Consider the following 12855-nt stretch of genomic DNA (forward strand, 5'->3'; position numbering starts at 1 on the left):
TCTCCTATGGGCTTGCTTCGCAAAACGAAAATGTCTTGCGAGTTCCTGCGGGGTTTTTTTTCCTCCCCCCCCCCTTTTCTAAGCCGCTAAGCCGTTTATCAGCTGATCAGATAAGCCGATAAGCCGCTAAAAGCCGCTAATCCGTCAATGGGCTTGCTTCGCAAGACAAAAATACCGCTAGACGAAGAGAATCACAGAACGGATTCTTTTCGTCTTGCGAGGCACCACTGTATCTGATGAGCACCACCTGTTCATCTATCTATATGGACATGCCTCGTCATTTACAAGGCTCCACCCTGGGCTCAGCTTCTTCATTGAAGCCGGCTGACATTTTCCAGTACCTTTTTGGTCTTCTGCATGACGCCACCCACGTTTTCAGCCACTGACTTCATCACAAAGAACCGGACATCGTCATGTTCCAAGTATTCTTGGAAGCGAGAAATCAAGAGCGAAGAATTATCTTCCACCGGGATTAAGCCGTCCACAACCACCTAGCAAAAAATAATTTTTAAAAGAAAAATGCAAGGAAAGGAAGCCAGGAGATCAGCAGGCAAGATCAGCTGAACCATCATACTACCCATCCCTTTTCACTCAACACTCCCCCCATTTCACTGAGATGCAGTTTCTTACTCAAACAGAACCTCCATTTTCAGAGACAGTGTATCTCTGAATGCCATGTACTATGAAAACAAGCAACCAAGCAAAGCAAGGCCTTCCTAGATGCTTGCATACCTCCAAGACCATTTGGTTAGCCGGAACAAAAATGCTAACCCAAATGGACCTTTAGCTATGCCACAAAACGTGTGGCTGTCCAACAATGTTGATGGAGTCCAGCTCCCATCATTCCCAGGCAGCATGGATAATGGTCAGAACCATAGCTGTCAACTTTTCCCTTTTCTTGCAAGAAATCCTATTTGGAATAAGAGAATTTCCCTTAAAAAGGGGGGAAAGTTGACAGCTATGGTCAGAACTGGGAGGGACGCGGGTGGCGCTGTGGGTTAAACCACAGAGCCTAGGATCTGCCGATCAGAAGGTCGGCAGTTCGAATCCCCGCGACGGGGTGAGCTCCCGTTGTTCGGTCCCTGCTCCTGCCAACCTAGCAGTTCGAAAGCACGTCAAAGTGCAAGTAGATAAATAGGTACCACTCTGGCAGGAAGGTAAATTGTGTTTCCGTGCGCTGCTCTGGTTCGCCAGAAGCGGCTTAGTCATGCTGGCCACATGACCCGGAAGCTGTACACCGGCTCCCTCGGCCAATAAAGCGAGATGAGCATCGCAACCCCAGAGTCGGCCACGACTGGACCTAAAGGTCAGGTGTCCCTTTACCTTTACCTTTATGGTCAGAACTTATGGATGTTAGGGGTTCTGCAACATCTGGATAGCCACGTGTGAGCTGGCTTGCGATACACAAACAACATACTTGTTTCTTAGTGCCAATCCTTAAGCTCCCTCAAAAAAGAGGGTGATAAAAGGATGCTTAAGGGAACAAAATACGCCAAGAGGGAAGAACCCTAAAACAGGCCAATAGAGGACAAAGTATGATGTGTGAGAAGGGAATATCCAGAAGGACTTTCTTTTACATATAAAGCAAAGATGTGTTTAGCCAATAAAAGCAGAAGCATTTTGGAGGAAATACAAAAAGGAACTATGAGAAGAGTGACTAGTGGGGTGCCACAGGGTTCTGTCTTGGGCCCGGTCTTATTCAACATCTTTATCAACGACTTGGATGATGGACTCAAGGGCATCCTGATCAAATTTGCAGATGACACCAAACTGGGAGGGGTGGCTAACACCCCAGAGGACAGGATCACACTTCAAAACGACCTTGACACATTAGAGAACTGGGCCAAAACAAACAAGATGAATTTTAACAGGGAGAAATGTAAAGTATTGCACTTGGGCAAAAAAAATGAGAGGCACAAATACAAGATGGGTGACACCTGGCTTGAGAGCAGTACATGTGAAAAGGATCTAGGAGTCTTGGTTGACCACAAACTTGACATGAGGCAACAGTGTGACACAGCAGCTAAAAAAGCCAATGCAATTCTGGGCTGCATAAATAGGAGTATAGCATCTAGATCAAGGGAAGTAATAGTGCCACTGTATTCTGCTCTGGTTAGACCTCACGTGGAACAGTGGCGTAGCGTGGGGGGTGCCAGGGGTGCCGGCCGCACCGGGCGCAACATCTGGGGGGGCCCGAGTCCAGAGGGAAGGGACAAGTTCCTTCCTCCGCTGGGCTCCCCGCTGCCACCGCCAGCCTTGCGCCCTAGCGCGCGCACCCCCCGCCGCCGCTGCAGCTGCGCTCCACTCACTGCTCGCAGTAGGAGCAGCCGCTGCAGCAGCGCCGCCGCCGCCACCGACGCCTGGCCGGGCACGGGCAACCTCTGCACCCCGCCGCCGCCGCCATCCCCTCAGCCCAGCCACAGGCGGCGGCTGCTTCTGCCGACTGGGAGGGAGGAGAGCTCTGAGGGGCCTCGCCGCGCCCTGCGCTCCCCAAAACCCTCCGAGAGGAAGCCGGCGGGCGGGCGAGGGTCTCCCGGCAGAAGGGGGCGCCGCTGGCTCCGGCTCTCAGCGCAAGTCTCAGCCGCGGGGGGGGCGAGGACGGAGCACGGCTGGAAGCCCCCGGACCCGGCCGGGAGGAGGAGAGGCGCTCGCCAAGCCCGGATCTGGAGCTCCACCTACAGCTCTCGGAGAGGAGGGGGCGGGGAGGCGCCTGAGGGGAGGGGGCTTCGGCTGCCTCAGCCCGCGGGGGCTCCGCAAATAATAAATTTAATAAATTCCTGCTGAGCCTTTGGGGGGGGGAGTCCTTGGCTCCTTCGCTCGCCCCCAGCCCCAGTGGCGTAGCGTGGGGGGGTGCAGGGGGGAGGGCGCAACATCTGGGGGGCGCGCTCGCACTCGAGTGCTAAAATCCACGGGTTAGGGGGCGCAAATTACTTGCCTTGCCCCGGGTGCTGACAACCCACGCTACGCCACTGACCTGGAGTACTGTGTCCAGTTCTGGGCACCACAGTTCAAGAAGGACACTGACAAACTGGAACGTGTCCAGAGGAGGGCAACCAAAATGGTCAAAGGCCTGGAAACGATGCCTTATGAGGAACGGCTAAGGGAGCTGGGCATGTTTAGCCTGGAGAAGAGGAGGTTAAGGGGTGATATGATAGCCATGTTCAAATATATAAAAGGATGTCACATAGAGGAGGGAGAAAGGTTGTTTTCTGCTGTTCCAGAGAAGCGGACACGGAGCAATGGATCCAAACTACAAGGAAGAAGATTCCACCTAAACATTAGGAAGAACTTCCTGACAGTAAGAGCTGTCCGACAGTGGAATTTGCTGCCAAGGAGTGTGGTGGAGTCTCCTTCTTTGGAGATCTTTAAGCAGAGGCTTGACAACCATATGTCAGGAGTGCTCTGATGGTGTTTCCTGCTTGGCAGGGGGTTGGACTTGATGGCCCTTGTGGTCTCTTCCAACTCTATGATTCTATGATTCTATGATAAGCAGATGGAACAGCGGGAGGAAGAAGATAGCAAATAAGGTCATTACAAATTTTTTAAATGACTTTAAGTTGTATAAAAAGAATCAATGATGGATTTAAAATCGCTCTCTTTGAATGTTAATGGTTTGAACAATAAAAACTGACGAATTAGGATAACACATATTTTGGCGAGACAAAAACTAGCTGTTATTTGCTACCAAGCAACCTGTATAAAGAGACAACACAGAAGATGATTGTTAAATAAAGGATTAGGACAGGAATTCATATGCTTGAAGAAGAAGAAAAAAGGGGGGAATACTTTATGTTAATCCCAAATTGGACCATAAACAAATCTTCAGAGACGAAGAGGGAATAAGTGATGGCAAAAAGGGAGCTGTGAGTCCAAAATGACTCCCAGGCTGTGCACCTGGTCTTTCAGGGGCACAGTTACCCCAGTCATGACCAGGGAGTCCCCCACACCTGCCCACCCCATCCCCCCAAGAAACAATCTTGTCTGGATTCAACCTCAATCTGTTAACCACCATCCATCCTCCAAACACCTCCAACCACCCTCACAGGACATTCACCACCTTGAGCAGTTCTGATTTAAAAGAGAGGCAGAGCTGGGTAACATCCGCATACTGGTGAACACCCAGCCCAAACCCCGTGATAATCTCTCCCAGCGGCTTCATGTAGATGTTAAAAAGCATGGGGGAGAGGATGGAGCCCTGAGGCACCCCACAAGTGAGAGCCCAGGGGTCTGAACACTCATCCCCCCACCGCCACTTTCTGGACACGGCCCAGGAGGAAGGAGCGGAACCGCTGCTAACAGAGCCCCCAGCTCTCCTGGACAATCTAGAAGGATGTCATGGTCGATGGTATCAAAAGTGCGACTTACTTTCAAAAGTTCTCGCGGGAAGTTAAACCGCCACTCGTTTTTGACCAGAGGGTGCTTGGCTTCCAATTCAACAAATTTCATCAGGGTGCAGAGGGCAGATTCCTTTAAATAAACAGGGGGAGAGGGAAAGAGAACATCAGGAAACAGGACAGAAGAGCTAGCCTTATAATCAGTTAAACTAATGCAATGCACGTGCGAATGCAGCCACAGTCTTAAGTCGTGATGGTCATTCTGCCCGGCCTCCTCCCCAAGCATTCTTGACACTGTATTGTTTTTAATATTCAGTTGGAAGCCGCTCAGAGTGGCTAGGGAAACCCAGCCAGATGGGTGGGGTATAAATAATAAATTATTATTTTATTATTATTTTTATTACAAGCAGCCCCCCGTTTACGCAGGGGCTATATTCCAAGGCACTGCACGCACCAGTGAAATTGTGTATAATTGAAACCCATTGAAAAAGCCTGCAAATACCCCACTCCACCCTTTCCAGTGACGCCTTTATGACATTTCCAAGTCTCTTCCAGGTTTGGAGCGATGAGCATATACACGGTTGTGCACATATTAAACTTGCTTCTTCTTCTTCTTTGGCGATCACTCATAGCCAAGTAAGATTGTCTTCCATAAACACGGTTTTAACAATGAGTCCGTAAGTGACTGTGGAGGCCAATTCTGGATCCACACATCCTTCCACAGTGAGGACATTGGTTTCCAGGCAGGAGCCGATCACGGTGTGGATTTGCCAAGTGTACCTTCCTCTTAGCAGTTATCTTTCCACAAGGGCCAACATTAATGCTGAAATCCAGCATTGCCTGAGCTCTGCGAGTGCGGCTTTCTCCTGATTGAAGTGCAGAGTGTTTGAGGACTGGGACATTCGCAGGGAAACCAAAATGCTTGTTTACAAAGCTATAAACTTGCGTAAACGGGGCTGCCTATACATTTATTTATACCCCGCCTTTCTCCCTGACAGCAAAGTCATGTAGCCAAACTCATCACCCCAGCAAAACTCACCTGGACTTGGAAAGACTCATGGCCCATCAGTTCCCCCAAACAATGTACGCAACTGTTGTATCGATGCCTCATCCAAATTTTGTACTTGTCTTCTGCACTGTAACTCTCTGCAGGGGGCGAGATGAGAAAATGGGGATGTGGGCACAGTAGGAATGGAGAAAAGAGAGAAGGCAGATGGGAATGACAAACGGGGGTTTTGTCAATCAAATGTTTATCGGTCAACCAAGTTCAGGTTATAGTCAAGAAAGAAAGAAAAAAACAAATGAGCAAACAGATTTTTGTCAGGATTTTCAAGTTCAACAACCTTATTCTATGGATGACCTCTCTTGTTAGGAATTTGTTTGGGTTTTTTATTTTTATTTTTTATTTCTGAGTGTTTCTCCCAGGGAAAGAGTGCTCCACCTATTTCACTGTACATTAGATAAGTCTGAGAGTCCTTTAATTATACATGGTTTTTTTTAAACTCATGGACACTGTTATTCAATATCCATTTCAGATAGAGCTGTGTTGACTGCATAAATACAGTGGTACCTTGGTTCTCAAACACCTTGGTACTCAAACAACTTGGAACCCAAACACTGCAAACCCAGAAGTAAGTGTTTCAGTTTGCGAACTTTTTCCAGAAGCCGAATGTGCTCCGTTTTGAGTGCTTCTGTTCTGAGTGTTACGCTGAGGTCTGTCTGTTTTTGCTATTTATTTTGGGTTTTTCTGTTTGCAGCTCTTTTTTTGGTGACTGTGTGGAACCCAGTTCAGCTACTGCAGTACATTGTTTATTGCTTTCATTTTATGGTCTCCTTAGAAAGTAAAATTCATGTTAAATTGCTGTTTTAGGGGTTGTCTTTAAAAGTCTGGAACGGATTAATCCATTTTGCATTGCTTTCTATGGGAAAGCGCACCTTGGTTTTGGAAAGGACTTCCGGAACAGATTAAGTTTGAGAACTAAGGTACCACTGTATTGGCAGCTACACCTGTATATCAGAAATAGGAGGAGTCACTGGTCTTCAGCTGGTTGTGGCTCAACCACAGAGTTGTTTTAAACTGGTTTAAATGTTATGTTTTAATGATGTGACCTAGCCCTAGGACCTTAGGGTGAATGGCAGGCAAGCAATACATAAATAAATACCAGTGGTGCCCATCACAATTTCCCCCCTAGACCAGTTTCCTGCACAATATTCATCCTCACCTTGCAGAGATGGCTCTTCCAGAGGCAGGTTCCCAACAAAGAGCTCTCCCCGTTCAAGCAAAGACCCAAAGAGGCGGCTGCAGGTCCGGATGGCACACAAGACAATCTCCTTCTGCTCATCCTGTATGGAAATGGGAAGGAGGAAAAATGGAAAACCAGCAAGGTCCCAACCAAAGAAGAATATGCTCAGATTGCAGACTTAACATATAGAATAACAACACAAGAAGAACATACATATAGAGAAGTTTAGAAAATGTTTATTTAGAAAACGTTTATTGAATATATGGGAAATAATTGTGTACAGCTGAAAACACTGGCAGCATTAAGATAAATTCAACAGTGTAAATAAGTTTTGATGAACGCAATAATGGAATAATGAATGGTTTGTCAGTATTTTCATTCTCTCCCATTGCTAGATGTGTGATTGTTATATCACATGTCTGTGTTTACATTCCATGCTTGGAAAGTGTGGGAAACGGAAGCCAAGAAAGTGGGGCCCTAAGCTATAGCTAACAAGGGACGCGGGTGGCGCTGTGGGTTAAACCACAGAGCCTAGGGCTTGCTGATCAGAAGGTTGACGGTTTGAATCCCCGTGACGGGGTGAGCTCCCATTGCTCGGTCCCTGCTCCTGCCAACCTAGCAGTTCGAAATCACGTAAAAGTGCAAGTAGATAAATAGGTACCACTCCAGCGGGAAGGTAAATGGCGTTTCTGTTCTGGTTCACCAGAAGCGGCTTAGTCATGGTGGCCACATGACCCGGAAGCTGTACGCCGGCTCCCTCGGCCAGTAAAGCGAGATGAGCGCCGCAACCCCAGAGTCGGCCACAACTGGACCTAAAGGTCAGGGGTCCCTTTACCTTTACCTTTAAGCTATAGCTTGTTTAGCTTACACACAAATCTGGCACTGGTGAACTATGGGAGGTGCTGGCTTGGACTGTATGTGTGCCTGCCTGCCTGCCTGCCTGCGTGTGTGTGTGTGTCCGTGTGTGTGTGTGTGTGTGTGTGTGTGAGAGAGAGAGAGAGAGAGAGAGTGTCACCAGCCCAAGGCTGCAATGTGAACCACACTTGCCAGGGAGTAAGCACCTGCGAACCCAGTGGGGCTTCTCCTTTGAGTTAAACCCAGCATCCATCCATCTATCCATCCATCTACCCAAGCATGGGAAGCACTGAGACTGGTGTCCCCTCGTGGCCAGAGGCAACTGCCCTTCCTGGACATGGCTCCTCCTCTCCATCCTCTTTGGTTCGGGTCATGCGGCTCCTGGGATTTCCCCACCACCACCCCAAAAAAGAAAGAGGTGCCGGGGCGCCCGTGCGCCTCGCTCACCTGCAGCAGCTCCAGGATCTCGAAGACGCGGTTGGCGCTGCTCCGGCTGCCCAGCACCGCTTCCAGGCAGGTCCCCAGCGCGGCTTCGGCGTCGGCGGCGCCTTTCCCTCCGGTCCCACGACCCGCCATGGCTCTCTGCTCAACTCCGGGGCCCGGGCGCCCACGTGCGCGGAAGGAAACCCGGCCAGGCGCCGCCTTCCAGAGCCGATCCTCCTCCTCCGCCCCCGGGGCGGGAAGAGACTCCGCTCGGCTCCGCCTCCGCTCCGGATCAGCGGCAGCAGCAGCAGCAGCGACCGCCAGTCCTGGCAGTGTGATTCCTTATGTTGCTTTTCTTTCCTTCCTCGCGAGGAAGCCGCACGAGGCTCCGTTAGATGCAAGCGCAATGCGCAGCGAAGCGCCCCAGCCAAGGCGCGCGTAAAGAGCCGAGGATCCGCCCGAAGCCGAAGAGAGAAAGCGGTCGTGGGGAAGATTTGCCAATACTGTAGAGATCAGGTGGATGCCAAAGCGATTCTTCAACACGTGCATTTTTACACACTGTTTTTTTATCAGATTTTTGGGGGGCCTAGACAGTAATGTTGCAAACTTGTTTTCCTAAGCTGGAATGGTATGCCCTTTTTAAAATGTGTGTGTGTGTTATTGGGTTGTTGTTTTTATTTTGATTATGTACTTTGGGGTATTATAATTCTGATTTTATACTGGAAACAGCCCTGAGACCTGCGGATATAGGGCGGTACAGTGGTACCTCGGGTTACATACGCTTCAGGTTACAGACTCCGCTAACCCAGAAATAGCACCTCGGGTTAAGAACTTGTTTCAGGATGAGAACAGAAATCGTGCTCTGGCGGCACGGCGGCAGTGGGAGGCCCCATGAGCTAAAGTGGTGCTTCAGGTTAAGAACAGTTTCTGGTCAAGAACGGACCTCCGGAACAAATTAAGTACTTAACCCGAGGTACCACTGTATATAAATTCAATAAAAAATATCCTCCAACCCATTCCTTTTATCTTATAACCCCAACAATAAAGATTGCATTGCCAGGGCAGGGGTCAATTAGATGACTCTCAGGGTCCCTTCCAACTCTACATTTTTGTAGTATATACTGTGTAACAATTTTCATGTACTAAAAATAAAAGTGTGTCAGGATGCATCCCTGTCACACTTGGGGAGATTTATCAAGCTACACTTAAAGAAGTGAAAATAAAAAAATTCCTTGGCAGATAGCTGAGATGCCAATCTCCCATTCCCACCACCCTTCTGAGTAATACCCCTCCCCACCTTCTCACTATATAGAAGGATCTGGCAACTTCTGTTTCAGTGTATCTGAAGAAGAGTGCATGCACACGAAAGCTCATACCAAGAACTAACTTAGTTGGTCTTTAAGGTGCTACTGGAAGGGATTTTTTTATTTTGACTATGGCAGACCAACACGGCTACCTGTCTGTTAAAGAAGTGAGTGAGGCCAGTTGGGCCTTTGTGACCAGGATGAGCTCTGTGACCAGGCTGGGATTTAAGAACTCAGCTGGTCTTTCAGGTATCCTGATCTCGGGTTCAGGGCTACCACAGTAAGTGTTGACAGAAGTTGAGAGACATTACATAGGTTAGACACCAAAAGCATAGGAAAAGCATGGCCACACATGGTTAGAATTACTTTCCTCTGGGTTCAGGGATCTGGCCTGGCTGGTAGGAGGCTATCGTTTCGACATCTGTCTCGCAGACAATGGAGTAAGCCTCTGGAGGTGAAGTCAAACTGCTGTGTTAGCAACTCAAAAGTGACCTCCCCGTGAGATGCCCAGATGACAAGAACCCCCTCTCGGCCTCACTGATAATAAGGTCCAAAGGACAGCAGAGCAATACTTTTGTAGTATTTCGTATATTGGGGATACCTTCCCCTTTGACAGCAATGTCTCACACAGAGTGTAACTGACATGTAGAAAGGACTCTATGAACTGAAAACAGAGATGTTATGTGTATCTTTGTTATCCATGAAAATCTTTTAATAAAAGCAAATAATAAAACTGGGGGGAAATACGTTTGGCACCAGGAGGTGTACAAGGTGCCATCTAACCATCTTAGGGACTCCACTCCAGATGTGTAAGGTAGCCTTTTCTCCCCCCAAATATATCCCGCCAGGAAGCAGAGGTTTAGGGTCAGAGTTTTCCTCCTCCTAAGTGGGCTCCCTTCCCAGGTTGACAAGCCCCATATGCCCTGCACTCTGGTGCCTTGGCTAGAATATTGACTCTGACCTGGGTGAATCATGTTCAAAGCCCTGCTCAGTCATTAATTTAATTAGGTAACTAAACATACTCCCCCCCCCCTATTTTATATCTACATTCAAAATACCAGAACTCTCAGCTCTTTTGGCAACTGCCCGTCCAGAAGCATCTCCCTCCCTCGACAAGGCAAGGTCTGCCTTCCTCTCACTCAAGTGATGTTTTGTTGTTGTTGTTTAGTCGTTTAGTCGTGTCCGACTCTTCGTGACCCCCTGGACCAGAGCACGCCAGGCACTTCTGTCTTCCACTGCTTCCCGCAGTTTGGTCAAACTCAAGTGATGTTTACTCCCTGGTAAAGTACCCAATAGACGGACGCAGGTGGCACTGTGGATGAAACCACAGAGCCTAGGAATTGCCGATCAGAAGGTTGGCAGTTTGAATCCCTGCGACGGGGTGAGCTCCCGTTGCTCAGTCCCTGCTCCTGCCAACCTAGCAGTTTGAAAGCACGTCAAAGTGCAAGTAGATAAATAGGTGCCGCTCCGACGGGAAGGTATACGGTGTTTCCGTGCGCTGCTCTGGTTCGCCAGAAGCGGCTTAGTCATGCTGGCCACATGACCCGGAAGCTGAACGCCGGCTCCCTCGGCCAATAAAGCGAGATGAGCGCCGCAACCCCAGAGTTGGTCATGACTGGACCTAATGGTCAGGGGTCCCTTTACCTTTATGTAAAGTACCCAATGCAACTTTTCCTTCTTCTCTAGATCAGTGTCAGAGTCTTGCTCTTAGCCTATACTGCAACTGTTCCTTTTGTTTCAAGACTCGCTCTCCCTATTTATTTTGGAGACGGGGAAGATGTCTCTGTTTTGACATTAGTGCACATGGAGTTCTAATTTCAACTTCTTCCTGTTTATCACCTCTAGGATGATGCATCTTGATAAAAGGTTGAACCTGCAAAGCTGTTTTAAAGTTTCTGGGGTTTTATCAGCCTCCCCTTCCCTCATGGTTTCCAGGGGGGGAAGGAACTAATATTTTGTAGCAAAGAAGCAGATCCTAAGGGGTCAATGCAAAATACAAAAGTCCCAAGAAATAATGGCAGCCATGTGTTATAAAAATGTACACTTTATTACACCTTCAAGTAGGATACATCACAAGTCCTTACAATCCTACTGGTCAAGTACAAATGTTTTATGTTCATAAAGATATTTACAAATTAGACCGGCTTCCTAACACACTTTTTTTTTGTGAGAGGGAGAGACAGAGGGGAAGAGTCTAATTTTCATCTTCACTGTCTGTAGAAATAGACATTGCTTCTGCTGACACAATCAAAACCAAACACAGAGGCTGTCAAAAAAAATGCAGGGGGAGGAGAGAAACCTTTACTTTTTATTTTGTTTACATTTACACCCCACTGCATTTATACACATAATAAAGATATAAACTTTTTTTTTCAGAAGTAAAACCAGAACTAACTACACTTTTTGGAGGGGGTGGTGGACATCAGTATACAGTATGAAATAGGCGCAATGATCTACTAGGAACCAGCTTCTATGCATGACCCACTCATCTCCAAAGAGGCTAATGCAAGAAATATTTTGGGTGGTTCCCAGCCAACTCTGCTGGTGAGGGCTCATGGGAGTTGTAGTCCATGACATCTGGAGGGTACCAGCTTGGCAAAGCCCTCTGCTAACACGAGACATTCCAAGTGGTTCCCAACCATCTTTTTGTGTGTGTTGTCGTTGCCTTCAGCTTGCGTTTTAATTCTTCCACTGCCTGTGTAATAGCAGCTCTCACAAACACAAACCAACGAACGTAATAGTACAAAGCTATCGAGGGAGGGTTGATCTGTCTCTACTTCTTTTATGTACAAACACTTATTTTTTATAAAAACCCCCAAACAAACAAACACACACAACTGACAATTGTAAAAACTGAGGTTCCAAGAAAAGCAGGCATGTTGCAAGAGGGAACTGAATTTAAATTAAAGGGCCATGGGCTCTGCAGGTTCAAAACGTAGCCTGTGCTCTCTAACAGTTGCAGTCCAATAATTCACGTTTGCAGAACAGGAATCTACGTTGGCCACAATCCACAAGAGCTTAGCACAGAGCCCACTGTGACCCACAAGCTTTGGGCAGGCTCTGTAGTCTGAGAAGTACGGCAGAAGCCCCACCTCGCCAAAAATGGGGTCCCAGTTGTGTAGCATGCAGATATATCACTTCCCTGCAAACCATGGTCCTCTTTCTAGCATTTAATAATATCTCATTTTGTTCTCATGGCACATTGTGCAGCATAGTAACTAAAACAGCAGACAATCTGAGGTTCCAGAAGCAGTGTCAGTTTTTAACACATGGCAAAGATAATTTGCCATGAATTGGGGAGTGGGTGGGTTGAGGGAGTCAGAAGCTGCTGCCCCTGATTGTTTCACAGTTGCTCAGGAACTCAAAAATTAGTAAGGCAGGCGAAATTTGCAAAATTTGCAAATTTCTTATCGTTTGGTAAAAGAAGAGCATTTAAAAACATTTAAATCCAATTCTTTACACAACTAAAGAATTTAGACTGAAATTTTTCAGTTCCTCTTCCTATAAAGCAGAGACATTTAAAACAGATCCCAACAGTGAAAAAAATACTGGAGCATTCTCCTAGTCTGGCTGCTCCAGGCGAGAAATAAGGGCAATGAACCGTTTTTGCTTATCAATTGTTAACGAAACCTTTCTTTTTACAAATTAAGTGGGGTAGGAAGAGAAACAATGGGTAATAATTAAACACACAGGTAC

At 47.6% G+C, this 12855-nt stretch overlaps 1 protein-coding gene across 2 annotated transcripts in view; it reads right to left on the reverse strand.

Moving 5' to 3' along the window:
* Positions 1 to 8066, reverse strand: part of NOC4L (nucleolar complex associated 4 homolog) — a 30875-nt gene extending 22809 nt beyond the window's left edge. The window contains exons 1-5 of one of the 2 annotated variants that reach the window (XM_082203335.1): positions 7880 to 8064; positions 6557 to 6677; positions 5374 to 5480; positions 4366 to 4467; positions 342 to 491 (exon numbers count right to left, since the gene is read on the reverse strand). In XM_082203335.1, coding sequence (XP_082059461.1) covers positions 342 to 491; positions 4366 to 4467; positions 5374 to 5480; positions 6557 to 6677; positions 7880 to 8008 — 609 coding nt within the window. In that variant the 5' untranslated portion in view covers positions 8009 to 8064. Of the gene's footprint in view, positions 1 to 341; positions 492 to 4365; positions 4468 to 5373; positions 5481 to 6556; positions 6678 to 7879 lie in introns of both variants that reach the window. The other variant, XM_082203334.1, reaches the window with a different exon arrangement.
* Positions 8067 to 12855: the final 4789 nt, after the last annotated feature.

This window comes from Podarcis vaucheri, assembly GCF_965113315.1.
Source record: "Podarcis vaucheri genome assembly, chromosome: 16".
NCBI lineage: Eukaryota > Metazoa > Chordata > Lepidosauria > Squamata > Lacertidae > Podarcis > Podarcis vaucheri.